Source organism: Netta rufina (genome assembly GCF_964035555.1).
Source record: "Netta rufina genome assembly, chromosome: 4".
Taxonomy (NCBI): Eukaryota; Metazoa; Chordata; class Aves; order Anseriformes; family Anatidae; genus Netta; species Netta rufina.
This window is the reverse complement of record NC_140127.1, coordinates 3,381,227-3,399,771: the sequence shown is the minus strand read 5'-3', so window position 1 is coordinate 3,399,771 and position 18,545 is coordinate 3,381,227. Positions and strand designations below refer to the sequence as shown.

Genomic DNA, 18,545 nt, shown 5'->3' with positions numbered 1-18,545 from the left:
CCAAGACACCAGTATCCAAACCATGCATCCAAGATACCAGCATATGTGTATCATCAACAGGAAATCTTTAGTCAGCTTCTGGGCCTGAAGGTTCTGCTGGACACATTCAGCCAAAGGTTTCTTTACTTGAATTCAGTCCTCAAGTTGGGTCTGTCATGCCAACACTTACCCAAATCCAAGCAGAGTCTCAGGAATGTGTCTGCACTGCATGGTTCGCATGCTTTTTAAGATTCTAACTCTGTTCTTGTCCATATATTGCAACCTTTGGGTTGACATAAGAGAATTTCAACATGAGACAGCTGACATGAGGTTATGGGAGTGGGATATGGGCAGTTACTGTGCAAGTGACAGTAACAATCACACTATTTGTGCTGTAAAGATGCTTATCTATTCATTTTGTGGTGCTAATCCACAAACCTTGCATTGCTTCAGGGCTGCTGAGCTAGGCTAATGCAGAAGAACTGAAATGATGGGTAACTAAAGCTGATACTGAAGGAAGAGAAACCCTCAGGCCGACACCCTGCGCATAGCGCAGTGGTATCACGCGAGAAACCAATACAGTGTGAAGAGCTATACGGTGGCTTTCCACGATTCCCCTAGTAGGCTAGCATGTTGTTCTTCGGTTCAGTGCAAAGTAATGTCAAACAGTTCAGTGTGCAGCTCTTTATGGAGAGTCATGGACTATGTCCCTCTGCCCCCTCCCCAAGCTGAGTGACGCAGGGCCCACGGACTGCCACATCGCAGAGAAAGAGCCAGGTCACTCAGAACAGGCTGCCAGTCCCGTCAGTCAGTTCTGCAGGGAAGTTATGCCCTCAAAAGAGTTATGGACGATTTAGCAAGTTTCTGATACTTATTTTTCTTTTATTTTTTTCATGAAAAGGTTCATTAATTTTGCCTCCTGTTGTGGCTGGCCTTATGCTACAATGGAAGAGCTCCTCGAAATAAATTGCCATGGACCCTATTTTGAGGCAGTTTGAGTGGAATTTCAAATGCAGTGAGACAGATGGCAATCTTAATTACTGTTCATTTAAAATGAAAGGTTACAATCTATGTTCATAAAATTGAATTAATAGTGCTTATCTCCCAATCTATTTTAATGTTCCAGGTGATAAACTGGAGATAAATATGCCTAAACAATTACTAAATTATAATTGTAATATGCATTTCCCTAAATTTCACTAAATTATCATTGTAATATGCATTTCCCGAATGGCACATCTCTATATCATGGTCATTTAAACTGCAAGTAAATGTATTTACATGGAAAATAGTTGCCAACACCCAAGCCTCATATAGGCTTGTTTTTGTGTTTGTTACCATCAGCAGCTTTTGTGTACTTTTTGCACATACATTTTTGTTGTAAGGAGGATTTAAAGTGCATGTGGAGAATATAGCTGTAATCTTGTATTCCTCAGAGAGGAGTTGCACCAGATAAAGATCTCACAGTTTCAACTGGAATTGAAACTGTAAGATTTAAAAATACTTTTTAAAGAAGAATATGTTTAATATAAGTCAGTTTATGCAAAATGAAGCATGAACTTCTGCAGACGAGACAGTCTGTGTAGTGGAATTTGACTACCGAAGGGTTAAAACATACAGCACTTTTTTTTTTTTTTTAATTTAGAATAGCAGGCAGATGTAAGTGTGTTGTGTTACCATGGTAATCAGAGCTATAGTCTTAAAGAAGTTACAAAGACAGAGTCAGATGTAACGGTAAAAAAACAGTGATTTTCCTAGGCTGCGCCTTGTTTTGGATGGAAATGCTGGCTCATGCAGTGTTGAGAGTGATCTCATTGGTTCACATCACAATCCTCCCTCTCATTTCTCTCTCTCTCTCCTCTTCTCTCTTTTTCTCTCCAGAATGGTAACACTGCCTTAGCTATTGCTAGGCGTCTGGGATATATCTCAGTGGTCGATACGCTGAAGGTTGTAACGGAGGAGATTACTACCACCACAACTGTGAGTTGCAGCTGCATTAAAATGTTTTTCTTCTTTATTCAGAATGTTGTCTTTCTTTTCTTCCCTCAGATTCCCCATGTACCTCTTTTTACTTTCTAGTTTAAGCCCCCCTTTTCTGTCAGGTTTTTGCAAAAGTGCTTTCAAAATATCTTTTTAGCATGTAGAAGTGTGTGCAATACATCAGGTTTTACTGATCCAGTTAACAAATTTTATGTGCATACAGAGGGAAAAACAACTACTGAGGGGCAGAGTAAAACTTTTTATCTGGAGATGGGTCTGAGCCACAAATCCAAACTTCCCAGAAGTTTGGGAGTTGTTGTATAGATCCTGCCCTGCTCCTCTATTTGTCTTTTTACCTCTCCCTTTCAGTCTCTTCTTACATTTCCACATTTCTTTTAACACCTGCTGGGGCTCAACCATTGCAGCGCACCACAGCAGGCTTCTTAGCATTTGGACTCTACCAGCTGTGGACTGGTGCCAAGCTTAATGATGCTCACTAGATGGCTCTGAATCGCATCAATCGTTTTTTTCACTCAAGGCACTTTCAGTTCAAATGGATCCTGTTTTTGCAAAATACGGAAGAATTTTTCCTTATGTGTTCAGTCCTCTCACTCTTGGTAATCCGTATTTTTCAGGGTTTGTGAATAGTAGATGCTGTCCATCGGCAAGGTGGTACTGTTGCTTTAAGCCAGGAAAAAACATGTATTTTGACAAACTGACAGGGGAAGGCTTTCTCTGCTTGTAATTTTACCTCCCATCTACAACTTTTTTTTAGAAGTTAGGAAGGGACAACATCAAAAATAGTGCATCATTTAAGAAATCAATTTTACTATAAATTTCCATTACTGCATTTTATCTTGGAACCTTGTTGTAGGATCCTGCTTTTTTTTTTTTTTTTTAAATGCAAGTAAGATCAGAAGTCTAGAAAACCTATCAGATCTAGATGTCATTTAGGAGCTCACAGATTGCTTAATAGATGCCACTATTCAATTAGGGAGGGGGCTAGGGGAAGGCAAAGGAATGCACTCTTGTTTAAAGAAATGGGAAAATTTGATTTTGCTGCATGCTGACGGCAAGTCTCCTTGTTATTAACTGAGGAAGATGGAATAAAAGTAGCATGGCATAGGGTTACAAACAGAGTGAGCCATAATTTATTAAAGACCTGCAAAAATCAGACTGAGTCAGGTTTGGACAAGGAATTCCAACATAATTCCAGAAGTCTCTTCGTAAGGACTGTAGATTTTTGTTGATACTTCTTTCACATTCTGATTTGACCACACACAAGCATAAGCACATACATATCTAGAGATTTAAAAAAGTATAAAAGCTAGATAATTTTTTTTAAGAAACATTAGCTCTATTTTCTATAGCATATATATTTTTTTATTCTCAGATGACACCTTTGCTGTTTTTAGTCTATTCTTTGCTGTGTCCTGTCACCCTTTTTCTATTCAGGCCTGACATAAGTTGTAACTTCCTTTCTGTCGTACATTGCACAGCGCTGTAGAGCCTTGTACCTTGTCATATATACATACAGTATGTTTTGTAATAATAAGGATCCAACTGTGAAAAGACACCTCTGAGTTATTTACTTTGGATAAATGTTTCTTTAAACTTTGAGAGTAGTGGCCTTTTCAACCAGATACCAGATGCTTGAGGTTTAGGGCTGAATCAAATGCTGAAACTTACTTGCATAGCTGAACTCTGATACTTGCATATGAGAGAAATCTGAAATCTTGCACTGTGTCTGTGTACAAACCACTATTTTTAAAAGCCAGGTGGGAACCCTCAGTGAACTCAGCAGATTTTTCAGATGTGAATTTGTCTGAATCTTTTACCTTAGGGATATACAGAATGTAAACCTCTGTTGTTGTTGTTGTTGATGATGGTGGTTACTGTTGATTAAACACAATTTTGAACAAGTGCTAAAAAGGAGGGATAAATAGCAGGCACTCATAGGCACTCCCTGCAATAAAGTTCTCCAAATGATGAGGTTGGTATTGCCAAACCAGCATTTAGCAGTGCAAAAAGGTACTGTCACCATAGCTACTTCATTCTCTGAGGTTGTAGCAGAGTGATGCATGGAGGATGTTAGAGAGGCTGATGCTTTATTAATATTCAAGTCACTGCCATTTGAGATGAGGAAAAAATCTCCAGTGCCAAAGCCTTTGGTCTAACTTTGAACAAATTTTCCTCTTATTTTTACAAGTTTAGTTGTTAGTGGAGCCACATGAATATAAAGCAATAGAGTAAGGTGCACATATTTTCACTCTGCTTAGAGATGAAATGGAAGCAAAACAGAATAAGGTAGACTTTCAAAGGTTTACTGTGCAATAGAGTTTGGGGTTATTTATACAAATAGGCATAGTCTTCTTTTAGACAAATTAATGCATGAGGAGCCTTGTGATTTTTTTATGCTGTACTGCTGTTGAGTAAGCAATTGCTGAACGTGCATGCAGGTTTATATAAATCCATCTGAATTATTCTGTGTGAACACATGAAATTCTGGCCCTGCAAAGAAAGTTTTCAATACAGAAGCTTAAAGTGAAGTCCAGAATAGAGTTCTCAGTGGCCCTAAACAATAGTGAGTGGGCCATTCATGGAACTGGATAAGGATTTCAGATTTTGTATTTGTCATTATTAATGTGCCTATCAGTTAAAAAAATATAAAAATATTTTTGTTTAAAATAACAACAACGAAACAATTCCCAGCTTCTGTTGGGAATTGATGTAGCATTAATAACTCTTACTGAGTTCAGAGATGATATTACAGAGTTTTTCTTCTGAAATACAGTCACATACGCACACACACATATACACACACATTGATTCATTTTTCCAGACTGTGTTTCGGTTGTTAAATTATGTAAAAGTTTTTTTATACTGAAGGGAAAATCAGGAAATAAATACAGTATCATTACTTCTTTGTAAATAAATAATAGTGCCTGAGGTTGTTACTATCCAGGAGCAGTACAAATCTATTTTATGAATAAATTGATGCCGTGATAAATTAACCTTATGTTCTAGGGTATGCAGATCTATGTGAATGCTAAGACAATACACAAAATACCTGACAGGCAGGGGGGAAGATACTCTATACCTGTAGCTTGTGGATCCATGTGTTGTAGCATCCTTTCACTCCTCTGTTCTTCTAATCCAATGGGTTTTGTACATAAGCCAAACTGGGGAAACAAGTTTTCTTAAATAAATTTTGGTAATACAACAAACATGCAAAAACTAGCATCTGTGACTCCTAGGCAGTCCACTTCTTTCCCCTTTCTTCAGAACTTGATCATCTCCTTCTGCCTTTGTTTTCCTGACTTTTCTGTTATTTTACCTGGGGAACCTACAAACTGGCAATAGCAAAGCTGTGTTAAAATTTGTGTAAATATTATTATAATGGCAATTAGGATGCCAGTAAACTGGTACTCATGTACACTTTGGTATTTCACTTGAAAAATGCACAGCCCCCCCTTCACTTGGGTTTATTTCTTTAGCATGGTGCCAGTGATATTTTTTTATTATTATTATTTAGTGTAGGATGCATTTGTTAACTCATTGCTGTATTGCTGAAGAGACAAGGTCAATGTCACCTGAACAACAGCATGCTCTCCATCTGTCACAGCTGGCTTTGTCACCCTACTGCAGTTGTATCTGTGAAAAGCTGTAGGCATGCAGGGCGAAAAGTCAAACATATTGGTGGAGGCATTCAGTGAATATAAACGATTTTTTTCAACACAGCACGTGTGTTACGAAAAGCACTGCAGCAGAAACAACTGATTTCCTGAATCATGGTTAAAAGTAAGTTTAGGGGGCCTAATTGGGATTACCATTCGAAACAAATGTCATTGTCCTTTCCCTGTACCTCAGGAGAATTGAGAACTGCTGTCACAATAAATAAATTTTCAAAACTGTAAAGCAGGCTCTTTAAGCAGATTTCCAAAGTAATTACTCTATTGGTAACTTTGTTAGTTTTGAAAATGCAGTATCTTAGAATAATCAAGAGTGCCATCTTTGTCAGTTTGTTAGAAAAGGAGAAATATGAGGCAGAGTCTGGAAAATACCTGGTAGGTTTTGTGCGATGGTGACAGCTATTGACTTTGCTGCTTGATATCAATGGGCATTTTCCCAAAATCACGTTGCGTAAAGTCCTGGGGATTTGGCTGACATTAATTAGCACTCGGATTGTACGCTCTTTCACTGCTTCTGCGTATAATGTTAATTTATGCTTGATAGATACCATCCACAATGGGGAGCGAAGTACTACCTCAGGGGGAGTTTCACACCACCGGTCTCCTGACATTCCCCTCCACGCCAGAGGGGCACATCTGCTGCCACATGCCTCGAGGGGTGATGAGTTCACTCCCCTCCACAGCTCCTCAGTTCAGCTGACTGTACAGAGCTGGGTGGAGCCAGGGAAATATTTATTTTTCTGTTGTGACTATTGCTGTTCTGATCACTGCTCTTGTTTAAGTCCTTGACATTTTGTCTTTTGTATTGGAACACTGAAGAGCTTACTTCAGACAGCTTTCTCACACCTTGCACTTCTCGCAGCTTCTCTCATTGTGTTCTTTATCTACTTTTCTGATGTCTGTCTTGATGCTAAAAGGATATCCTCCATTCTTAATTCAGCACCCGTAGGCATCTCGTGTTTCCTCCTTATTTATGCAGATAAAGTCACATATAAGAAAATCTTCTAGCGTTCTCCTGCTCTGTGCTCTTGCACTTAGTGTCTTTTGAGCATGTATTTGGTCCCTGTACCACAAAATCAGAATCTCCAAATAGCATTGTTCTGATGTGTATGTGATTTGGGGGAATACACATGATTTATTAAAGGGATATCATTAATATGCAGTGTAGTCAGTTCTGGGGGGAGTGGAGGAGAAAGAAATGTTTCAAGTGATCTGTGTAGATCCTTCACATCTTTTTTTAGTTTAAAAATTTCACATCATTCATAACTTCATTTCCAAATGCTTTACGATTTAATAATTTCCATATGCCACATGCAACTCTGTGAATCTCTTCTGTAGACATTACCTAATTCATTTTAAAATCATCTTGGAAACACTGAACCGAATTGTTCTGCGTGCACCATTTATAAATAAATTTGCTATGTACTTGCTTTTCTTTCCTTTTTTTTTTTTTTCCTTCTGACCAGCTCATTATCTTTGTGCGTGTGTTGTATTACTTCTCTGCCAGAGTAAATGTCACCTTATACAGCACTGAGAACAGGAGCTTCTGAAGTAATGTTAAACAATATAGTTAGGGGAAGGGGAATCACATTATGAAATGTCTCAACAGATCCTCACTTCTGCTGCTGTTGAAAATACTCTGTTATAAACTTGCTGCCTCTTTTGTTGTTTAATTTGAGGATTGATGATTCTGTCTTTGCAGACTGTAACAGAGAAACACAAGCTAAATGTACCGGAAACAATGACCGAGGTCCTGGATGTTTCAGATGAAGAAGGTGAGCAACTTTAAGTTCCTATTCCATACCACCTATGCCACCTGTAACAGAGGTTTAGGATAGCTGCTTCCATACATCTTCGTTTTACAGTGCTTGAAATGATGATCTGTGTAATAGCATTTTTTTATGATGTAATCATTATGGCATTTGAATAAGTATGCCAAAAATTGACCCAAACCAAAATGCAACTTCTTTTTTAGGAAAAAAAAAATAAATAAAAGCTTACTATCTTATCTGAACCAAATCAGCAAATGCAAACATTTCTCAACTTGACATTTCAAAATTTAAATGTAAAGCAGTCCCAAAGCTGGATTTGACCCTCCCATAAAGATGAATTTGAGCAGTAAAATTTTTGGATCACAGCCACTTATTTCAGATACACATATCTAGGAGTTCTGCTTAATTGGAAACATTCACATAAGAAGATGCCTAAGGTGGAAGGTGAGGACACTGTTCCCTAGAGGGAGTATTTGGCACACACAAATCACAGATGCATACAGCATGACATAAAGTAACAACATGCTAATAACTTTGGCACTTTGGTCCCAGACTTTATTGTGTGCACAGACGAGAGGCATATGTAGTATCGCTTAGCTAAGTCCCAAGAAAATTTCTGTGAACTTCTGTAGGGACTGATAAAGCACTGTGCTTTTAAACAGCACAGAGTTAAGGAAATAGCTTAAAAACATCCCTTTCTAAAAGTTCTTGAATGACATCGTACGAATCTTAATCACTGGGGCAACAAATACATATACATGTACTTGCAAAAATTTTCTAAGTTCTTTTTGATAATCAGAAGTGTAAATTAATACTACAGTATCTTACATAAGTCATATTTTATGGTTACTATTCTTTTGTATAAATAATTTATAGAGAGGTTGTAGCTTCAAAATATCCTAGGGATTTAGGAACACAATTTATTTTTTTCTTTTTTCTTTTTTACCATTTCTTCCTTTTTTTTTTTTTTTTTTTTTTTCTTTTACAAAGAACACGAATGCACTTGTGGTTTTAAATTGTTCTGGAAGTTACTCACATTCATATTCCTAAACTGCTTGTATTACTTTGCGAATTACACTGATAAATGAGTTACACTTGAGAAAGTACTGTGTTTAGGCTCCAGATACTATTTTTTTTTAATGCTTGCAAAGCTGCAAGTCAAAGCAAACAAGTGTTTGTTTGTTTTATTTATTTTATATTCAAAATAAGCTATTTTCTGCTGCAAAATGATCACTTAAGTTCTTTGTGTCAGGCTTGTTAATGCTGTGTTTTCTCTGTTTGAAGAACATCCAAATACTTGTATAATTATGATGACAAAAGACCTTTATATTACCTGTAGCCTTATGTTCATTTTGTTTCATTTTCCCCTATTCTCGTGAACTACTGTTTAGCCATCTTTAAATCTGCAAAGCACAGTATGTTTATCTGCTTCTACGGGATTAATATTTAGGGTATTTCTTTTTCTCAAATGAATTTGTATGCTGAACAGCCTTTAAACACTCTGATGATGAACGCTTCAGTGATGGGGAAGTATATAGTTGCAGAGGTGCTGTTAGCAGAAATTCATGGAGTAAGATTTACAAACTTTCTCTTTTTGTTTAACTTGGTTTGTTTGTTTTATTTTTGTGCTGAAGCAACAGAAATTCGCTTAAGCTGGGTGCCTAACACTGCTTTTTTTCGTTACTTATAAAGTGTGGCTGGGCTTGTGTGTCCTGAAAGGTGGGAGGAATAAGGGAAGCCAGAAAATCCAAGATCTGCTACCTGTATCTCTAATTAGTTGGCAGAATTTACCGTGACCATCCAGCATGACTAATGCTCTCCGGTGCATTGAATTAACATTCTCTGCTTCCTGTTACCATCTGACACCTCCTGTTTGTCAATAGCCAGCCAATATGATACAGGTACTCGGGCACGTTGCCTCTCAGGGCTGCACTGAGCACTCACACCAGCAGTGCCTCTGTCTGTGATCCTGCTGCAGGTTGCTAAGCAGGTTGGCCACAATTAAAGCACCTCATGCCATTGTCCTTGTGAAAACAGCTTCTAGAGGCAAAATATTGAGGATGTTGAAAAAATGGCTAATGTGGATGGTATTTATTAGAGGAACATGAAGTAGCTGGGGACAGAAAGAGTGGAGAACTTTTTAATAAAGAAGATGAACTTTAGTGATTGTGTAGTCTTTATAAGTGGCTTGCAATAAAGTTTCTCTAATACTATGTTCTTGGCAGCTTTGAAGTGACGTAGTATGTTCTGAAATAAATTAATGTGACATGGTAAACCTGCCAGCTGTAAGCATATAATGATAAAGTTCAACACAACAAAACTACTGGAGCAAATAAATACTTGAGGTTCCATGGTGGAGCCTGTTCATCCCTGGTGGTTAAGTATTTTACATTTTGCCTGGAAAACAGTTATCTTGCATAATTAGTATACTGTTACAATAATAATACACTATTCTTACTCCTAAAATCCAGTCTTGGCAGTATAAAGTAAAGGGCCGTATTGTCTGTCAAATATTTTGGCTTGGTATGTAAGTAATTCTTTAATTTTCATGCTTAGCACTAGCATTATTTAGAATTCTTTACTTTTTAGAATACCTTAAAAATCCTACTTCATCTGCTCAAGGATAATTATGTGGGTCTAAATATGTGAGATACTCTGTGGCATTAATGAGCCTTTCCTGCTCTGTGACTGTGCAGTTTTATTTAGCAGTTTATTTATATACCACATAAATACACACATGCACATGTGTTTCTTACTGCTGCTTTCTTTGCTTGTAGTACTGCCAGCCATGAGGAGTGTTTAAGGATAGTCATACATTGTTAGATCAGTGTTTGGAAGGTGATAGTCTGATATTGGGGAAAAAAAAAAAAAAAAAAGGTTAAGAATGTGCTGCTCAGGGTTACGCTAGATTCCCACAGGCATAGATGTTAAGTGATGTGATTCCTGTAATACATATCCAAGCCAGCAGAAATGCCTTGTGTGCATACAGTCGAACTATAAAAATGTGCATTTTTAAGCATCGTATCCGATTTTGCCGATTTTGTTTGTACTGTGACAAGTTTTAGTTCTGTTAAAGCTGTTGCCACAAAAGAAGCAATTTGCACTTGAGGTGTCCTTGCAGCAGAAATGGGCAAGTACTGCAGAGTATCTTTTAAAATTTGAGTGAACTCTACAGAATTAGAGAAGTTAAGCACAGGCAAATGTTTCTGCTAGGACTAAGCCAGTGCAGACACACTATGAAATCTAGACTATTTTTTTCTCTCATATGTTAATATCATAGTGAGGAATATGTTGCTGTTCATCTCTTCTCATCTCTTATATTATTTTTGTGGCTAAAGAACTGTACAGACTGCTGATGATTTACCTTTGCGAATCCCATCTGAGACAGAACAGTAAGTGTAGCTCTATACAGACCAGTCAGTAAGACATGTTATCAAAGAGCTCTCACTTATGTCTGTTTGCACCTCTATCTGCAACTGTTTTCAACCCATTTACCTTTTATAAGGCTTCACTGTCTCTCTGAGAACAAGTTCTGGCTGCTGCAAGTTGTCATGGGTCCCAACCACAGGTTTCCGTATCCTGCATTATGTCAGCACAAACGTTGCACCATGTGGTGAACCAGCCCTGAGAACTAATGTATCCAGAAATGAACCTTTGTTTGTTTTTACAAGCTGTTTCTCAGCCAGACTACTTTTGCAGGCAGAAGGGAATAGAAAAGGTGAAGTAGAAGGTGAGACACTATGGGAGTGGCAACATGCCCCTCAGATGGCTATCATAAAGGTCAGGTCACACCGCACAGCCATTAATGCTGACACTTTCATTGCAAAGAAGGGTTAGACAAAAGTCAAGCAAACTGTCACATGCCAGTAGTCAATGGAGTCTCAAAAATCAGATGGCACCACAATATCCAAAGAAAAAGCATCCTTATCATGAGAGTGCTTGTCTAAAAGTTGGTAGAGATTCACCCCAGTGCCTGATTGAAACACAGGGTTGTTGTTTTTTTGTTTGTTTGTTTGTTTGTTTGTTTTTTCAGAAATTTGTATTTCTTGAAAAAAATCTAAAGGCCATAAAGGCATCTTAAAAAGAAAGACAGTAGGACATTGAATTTGTTGAAATATTCATAAAAATGGAAAAAGCATCATCTCATGTCCTTAAATAATTAAAAAAATAAATATATGCTAATACCTATATATGGTAGTGCCCCTGGGTCAGATTGTTGCATTTTTCCTCTCACAGAGTTGCTCCCTTTTTTCCCTTTTAGTTGTCAGGCTTGATCAAAATTGTGATACTGCATCATTTAAATGTATCCATGGTAACAGTGTCTGCATAACAGTGGGGTTTGCTATCCCTTCACGGCTGTGCACCAGTGACAGTGGCGTATCTGTATACTATTGCACTGCCTAAGGACAACAAAAATGTGATCTTAGATTCTAAAAAAACCCAACAGTCTACAGCTAATCCATACCCATTTACATCAGATTTATGATTTTTAAAAATATCCATTTTATGGATTAAAAGTAGACCATTTTTTTTTTTCATTCTAGACAAAGTGTCAATGAACAGAACTTCCAAAGTTGCTTTATTAAGTCTGGTTCAGATACACATGATCGATGGAATCAGGCCAGAAGTTACTGCTTTGCAGATACACAGTCCTGTAGGGTTCAGGAATTTATTTCTCTACCACTGGTGATTCCTGAGTGACCCTGGCGAAGTCAGTGTAATTGTCTTGGACCAGTTGTTGAGTGGAATAATGATAAGCTGCTTTGCCTGGCCCTTTGGGACCATGGAAGAAAATGCTGCATGCATCTGTCTACCTGTCTTCGTAACTGCTTGTCTGGAACTAACAGACTACCTCATTGGTATTATGAATATTGTTATTATAAAATGATAATGTGCTCTGATGCCCCAAAATATTATTTTGTCAAAGAGAACATTTTCTGTTTGTGGTAACTGCAGTTTGCACATTGATAAAAATACTGAATTCCACAATAGTGTCTCTAACAGCAGTAAACAATGCTAAAATGTAGCAGCGAGTACATTAACGCTACTGTCATGTGAGAGAAACGAGCAGTTAAATCTGGGCAGAATTCATTGATGTTGTACATGCACATCATTCCAATGAAATAGTGGCTTAATTAATGGAAGACTTAAGGAGTAATTTGCCTAATAAAACCTGGAATTTAAAGTTGAAGTCAGCAACTGTTCCTGGTAAGAATTCCATAAGGTGCTGTTAGTGCACGCTAAAACACTGTAAATTCAGAATAACACCACTGAATTCATTCACACTCTAAATTAAGCATCTTATAACTAGTGGTATAAAATATACCCAAAGACAGTTGATATACAGAAGTAAATCAGAAGCTATGTATTGATAATTCAACTGAAAAAGGGAAAGATACATGCTCACAAAGAAATAGGAAGTGAGTATTAATTCTTAAAACTTTACTTACGAGAACCTGCACAGAAAATATGCCTATATCAATCCCAATTTTTTAAATTATTTTTTATGTTTTAGATGCCCTAAAAGATTTGTTTTACGGATGGTTTACATTTACAGCTGGATCATTTTAACAAGGTCATCCATGATGATGGGAGTTGGTTCCCTGAAATTAGTTATACTTTATCTTTCTGCCTGAGCAAAAGGAGGATTTAAAAAAGAAATTCTTAAAAGTGTCAGATATGCCAATGCCACAGCAAACGTGAAGAATGGTAGCCTTTTTTTTTTTTTTCTGTGTTGTGTTAAAGTGAAAGGTTCTCAGTCTAATAGTTAGCTGCTCAATTTTTCTCTTATAGCTTTATTGACATTGTTGCTAGGATCCGTAAAGAAAAAAAATACAACAAAGGCTTACTTGAATTTTTCCACTGAAATCTTTCAGACAGAATATAGCTTTCATTTCTTTTTTTATATCTGGTATTGTCATTACAAAGAAATTAGACCTATTTTTATTGGGATAGAATTTGCTAAAGATTCCTCACTTGTCAACATTTTAGTACTGAAAAATAGGAGATTGTGGGTAGGCTGCAAAAGTGTTGGCAAGTTTTAGAGAAACTGATGTTCTTCATTTGCTTCAGTGTTGTTGACAAAAAATAGAATTGACCAGATTAGCAATAATAAATGATGTCAGTGAAATCCGTAGGCACAATCAAAAGTACAAACACGTTTGTTTGTGCACAGAAGGAATAATGCATGCGCATGACCAGGAGACACTACTGTATTTACTTATCCGTTCTGTCCTAAATGGTTACTTTATGAGCAGTGTTGAGCCTTGCATTATTTTCTGCAGAGATCGAAGTTACATGGGGAGCTACAACAGATTGTTCATTCAAGCAAATCACATCACATGTTAAAAAGGGGAAATGTATTTTTGACTAGTCATACCCAGCTGATCGGAAGATGTCTTCAAAGCTACTGGATGTCATTCCTACTCGTGGATGGTTAAAAAAAAGTATGCTTTTGCATTTGCATTAACCTTAATTAGCTGAAGATTGTCCCGATCAGAGGAATGTTACCCAATCCTTGCACAGCAGGTATTTCGGGCAGTTGTTCCCTCGGGAACAACATGGCTGTGACTTGTGTGTCCGCATATAACATTTTATAAATCTTATAAAAAGTGCTACGTGAAAGAGAGGTACTTGCCATGCGAATTTCGTAAAGGCAAAATTAGTAAGTAATTTGTATCCTTGATAAGAAGGAAAAGACCATTTCCCCATCATTTTCGCTTGAACAAGTGCAGAATCTTGGTGAAGGCTTGTTCTGAGTCACAGATGTCCGTACAGCTAGAGCAAACTTTCCTTGCTTAGTGCCCCATGTAAGTGTTTCATATTGAGAGGAAATTTCTTATTTCGTAGATAACACTTACCTGATTTAAAGTGAATTTTCTTCTTCCATGAGAATAAAGCACCATTCTGGGGGGGAACAAAAAGCTGAATCAGTTCTCCAGCACCTTCCCCAATGTGTTCTTTTAATGACATTTCCTGCCCAGAAATCTCTGAGGGATCTGCTTTATTGCTCCTCTTGAAGCCATGCAAGGCACTCATTCAAGTCCCAGGCTGACCATACATCCCATGGTATCCCCACCACACCCCAGACTTGTCAGCATGCCAGTTAATATGTGTGACCTTCCAAGGTTTCTGTGGCTTAGAGAGGCAGGAATAGCTTGTCCTGCTCCAGTTCTAGAAAGGTAGTGCTTTTCTTCTTTGTTACCTAGATCCAACTTAGCAGCTTTATAAATAGCACAGCTGTTACCTCTTGCATTTCAGGGAAACTCCTCGTGTGGGGGAGCCATTAAATAGAGGAGCGACTTCAGGGAACTGGAGGTGGCCAAGAGAAGTGTCAGAGAAACTGTGTTATGCATTTCTGTTGAGATGCTTACATCAGGACTTACATATTGCAGTAAAAAATCACGCTTACCGTGGCTGTCCCTTCTCCTTCTGTGACTTCTAAGAAGCAGCACGTATGGGGGGAGCTGTAGACTTATCTGCATGTAGCAGAGAAAACAGTAATTTTGGCAATCTCACACGGCTGTGTCTGGCTTTAAAAACATCTCTTAAAGGCAATTTCTGGCAGTTTCTATCACAGCCCTCCTTCTTTCGGTTTTTAACCTTTTCCTACATTTTCTGTATGTTTTGTTAGAAACAGATCCAAAGGAATTCTCCTGCAGAAATTGCCTTAAATAGCAGGAGAGCACTGAGGGAACAGCCCCAGTCACTGCTTCCCCAAAAGAGTTGATGCTGTAGGTGTGTATCCAGAGTGTGGTGGTATAAAATTTAAAGCTGCTTATCTGATCTAGCATTTGCACGGTTCCCTGTGACAGTAAGGAGGATATTATTATTATTATTATTATTATTATTCTTGTAAAATAATAGTTGTAAAGAAATAATTTGTAAAGAAATAATATGTGACCAGCATAAACGGAAAAACAAAAGATGGGTAAGAGTCATCATACAACATTGCTGACTTGAGCAAAAATTTGATTAGTTGTGGATTTTTGTGAGCTGGCTGTTTGAGTCTGTTTAATGCAATCTCTGAAAACAGCTCTGTGTAGCTCTTACAGTGCCTGGCAATGGTATTTACTCAGCTCCCTAATGTAGGCGAGGAGAAAAACCTCCAGGCAGCTTTATTTTGAAAGGGCTGGTGAAGGGAAGGTTCTCGTTCATGCTGGGTGTGCTTTTTGTGTGCCTGCCTGCCTAGCTGTGCTGATTGCTCCTCGTGTTTCATGGTGGTGTGAGGCTCCATCAAGCTGCCCGCAGGCCAGCAGTATGACACCACTGCTGCTCGTCTGGTTTAGTTTCTGTGGCAGCAGCGTCTTAAAGGGTCGGGGTCCTCAGAGAACTAGCTGGTCATTTTTTTTGGGCACATCTACAGCACAGAACAGAGCAGAGGGGAAAACTTCCCCCATCTTGGTTGTGGGGGTACCTCTCGGGTGAGCTGCATGACCATGCTGCTGGCTTAGGGGCTCCTGCCATGGTACAGCTCATTGCTCACATGCAGCCCTCAGTCGCTGTGGCTGTCGTGCTTCTGAGCCGCTGTGTTTGCACAGCTCAGTACTCTGGTACACATGGATTCGCCAGCACAAGAACCTCCGAGCTGTGCTTCGCTGCTTAAAGTAGTTATGCCCTTGGTTGGCTTGGTTAAGGCAAAGATTTAAGACCAACAGAGCAACCATTTAATGTAGTTTTCACTTGCCCATTACTGGTTTCTTTATTGGGCCTTCCTCGCCTTAAGCATAGTGTCTAAGTCCTAAAGCTTACTGAATTTTCAGGTTCTGATTCTCAGATTTACTGTCTCTTTTTTCCACCTCTACAGCCTGTTTTCTTCTCTCCTTTCCCTGTCTTTACTCACCTTGGATCCAGTGCTTCAAAGTGTGCTAACTGTACAAAACGTATGATTTGGGGAGTGTGGGGTGCTTGCATTTTGTTGCAAGGCATTAGTTTGACCACTGGAAGCAGATTAATGGACTAACTGGATCACTGGTGAGAGTGCAGTGGGACCATGACACTTTGTGTGTTATGGCAAAGCTGCCCGTTGTATTGGGAACCATTGGCACTCTGCAAAATAAAAATAATAGCAGCAACAAGTGCAGGAACTCAAATATTTGCCATTTTTTGTTTAATACTAAATATAGAGGGTTGGAGATTTTTTGTTTGACTTCTGTTGTTCAAGCGTCCTTTCCAGTAAATCCCCAGTGTTTCTTTTAGCAGAGTCCAGCTGATCGGTATTTCTGTCTATTTTCCTTCTGTTCATAACTCCCTAAAGGAGATGACATTGTTCCGAAAGTCAGATTTGGACAAAATCTTTAGAGATATTTGAGAGATGAGCAGTGGCAGGGATGAAAATGGAAATTGGAAAATTTTGAAAATTGAAAAATTTCCAAAATGGAAATTAGAAAATTTTGCACTGGAAATCTGGTAAGATCAGTGTAAAGGGCTATGTGTGTCATGAACTGCTTAGTAAGTGGAGAAAACAAGACTGGAATTACCTTGGTGGGGAATGTGAATGAAGCATTTCCAGCATGATTGAAAGGGGCCATTTCTTGTACTGCTACAAAACTGCCATCCAGTAAAATGTGCTGTATAAAGAAGCTCATGGTCAGCTGAATGTGTAATTTCTTCTCAGCAGATAACAAATCTGTGTATGTTTTTGTACAAATTCCAGCACAATGAGTTGGCTGAGATTCAGAAGTAGAGCTGTGTGAGATATTATAATGACAACACTGAGATATTTTAATGACAACTCAGAGTTACTGGCAGGATGAATGAGTGCTTTTTACACAAACTTAAAATAATTCCCATTGTGTATGTGCAGTTGCCCTGCAGACCTGACATTAAGACTCTCAGATAAGCACGGTTGTATGAAGAGTTATGCTGCTGCACAATTATTTATATTTATACTTAAACACTATTTTTTTTCATATACTAGGCCATGCAGGTTTTTTTTAGGAGTTTTGGTTTCATTCAGTGAAGAAGGAAGGGCACAGGGCTTTGTGGGGAGTGATATTAACTTCTGGTTGCCTCACTCAAGACTAGTACACTAGCAAGTAAGCTGCATTACCAACAGATAAATGTTCTGAAGGCATCATGAACAAAGGCTGAGAGAGCTGGCAATGTTTAACCTGAAGAAGAGAAGGCTCCACGGAGACCTTATTGTGGCTTCACAGTACTTAAGGGGGCTTATAAAAAAGATGGAGAACAAATTTCGCTTGGTCAGATAATGACAGGACAAGGGGGAACGGTTTTAAACTAAAAGAAGGGAGATTTATGTCAGAGCTTAGGAGGAAATTCCTCACTCAGGGAGTGGTGAGGCCCTGGCACAGGCTGCCCAGAGAAGCTGTGGATGCCCCATCCCTGGAGGTGTTCAAGGCCAGGCTGGATGAGGCCCTGGGCAACCTGACCTAGTGAGGTGTGTCCCTGCCCATGGCCGGGGTTAGAGCTGGATGGTCTCTAAGGTCCCTTCCAACCGAGCCATTCTGTGGTTCATGCATACTCCTACTGCTGCTTACAGATGTTCACATCATACAAAACTGCGAGTGTTACTTAGACCCGTTATTGACAACTCTTAGATGAGAAGCCAAAGTTGAAATAAGAGCAGAGATTTGATTTTTTAAAGGATGTGGGTGTGATGGAAGTGGTGAAGATTTCGCCTTTGTTTCTGTTATAGCTGGAATGTCCGGCGTGATTACCAGTATCTAGTTATTCACAATATAACTTGATATTCCTTTTATTGTTTGATTAACATCATTGCCTTTAATATCTTCCAAGTTTTCACTAAGCCCTCTGCTTTATAATTTGACATTCCCAGGAAACAGGAGGCATCATCTGTCAGAAGGCAGGAAACATGCCATGATTAAATGCGTTTCATTGTTTTCTGTGAAACTGTGCCCAGTTTCTCCCTCTTAATGTGGGCAGATGGAATTTTCAAGAGCTGTTGTTTTTAAACTGAAAAGATTTAGGGCTCACTTTTATATATAATACTTGTGTACACACATAAAAAAAAAATCTTTAAAATCCCCAAACTTACATGTTTTTTGGTGAAAAAAATAAAAATGATTTATTTATTAGCTGAAACATCAAGCTAGACAAACTAACATGATTTGTTTTATGAAAACAAATACCAAGTTTTCTT

General features: G+C 38.4%; 1 protein-coding gene across 7 annotated transcripts in view; it reads left to right on the top strand.

Annotated features, from left to right (window-relative positions):
• ANK2 (ankyrin 2) overlaps positions 1-18,545 on the top strand; it is a gene marked incomplete at its 5' end in the record, with an annotated part of 325,477 nt that overhangs the window by 242,015 nt on the left and 64,917 nt on the right. For 4 of the 7 annotated variants that reach the window (XM_084285777.1, XM_084285779.1, XM_084285775.1 and 1 more), the window contains 2 exons: positions 1,861-1,959; positions 7,354-7,426. In XM_084285777.1, coding sequence (XP_084141903.1) covers positions 1,861-1,959; positions 7,354-7,426 — 172 coding nt within the window. Of the gene's footprint in view, positions 1-1,860; positions 1,960-7,353; positions 7,427-8,912; positions 8,994-18,545 lie in introns of all 7 variants that reach the window. The other 3 variants (XM_084285774.1, XM_084285773.1, XM_084285776.1) reach the window with 1 other exon arrangement.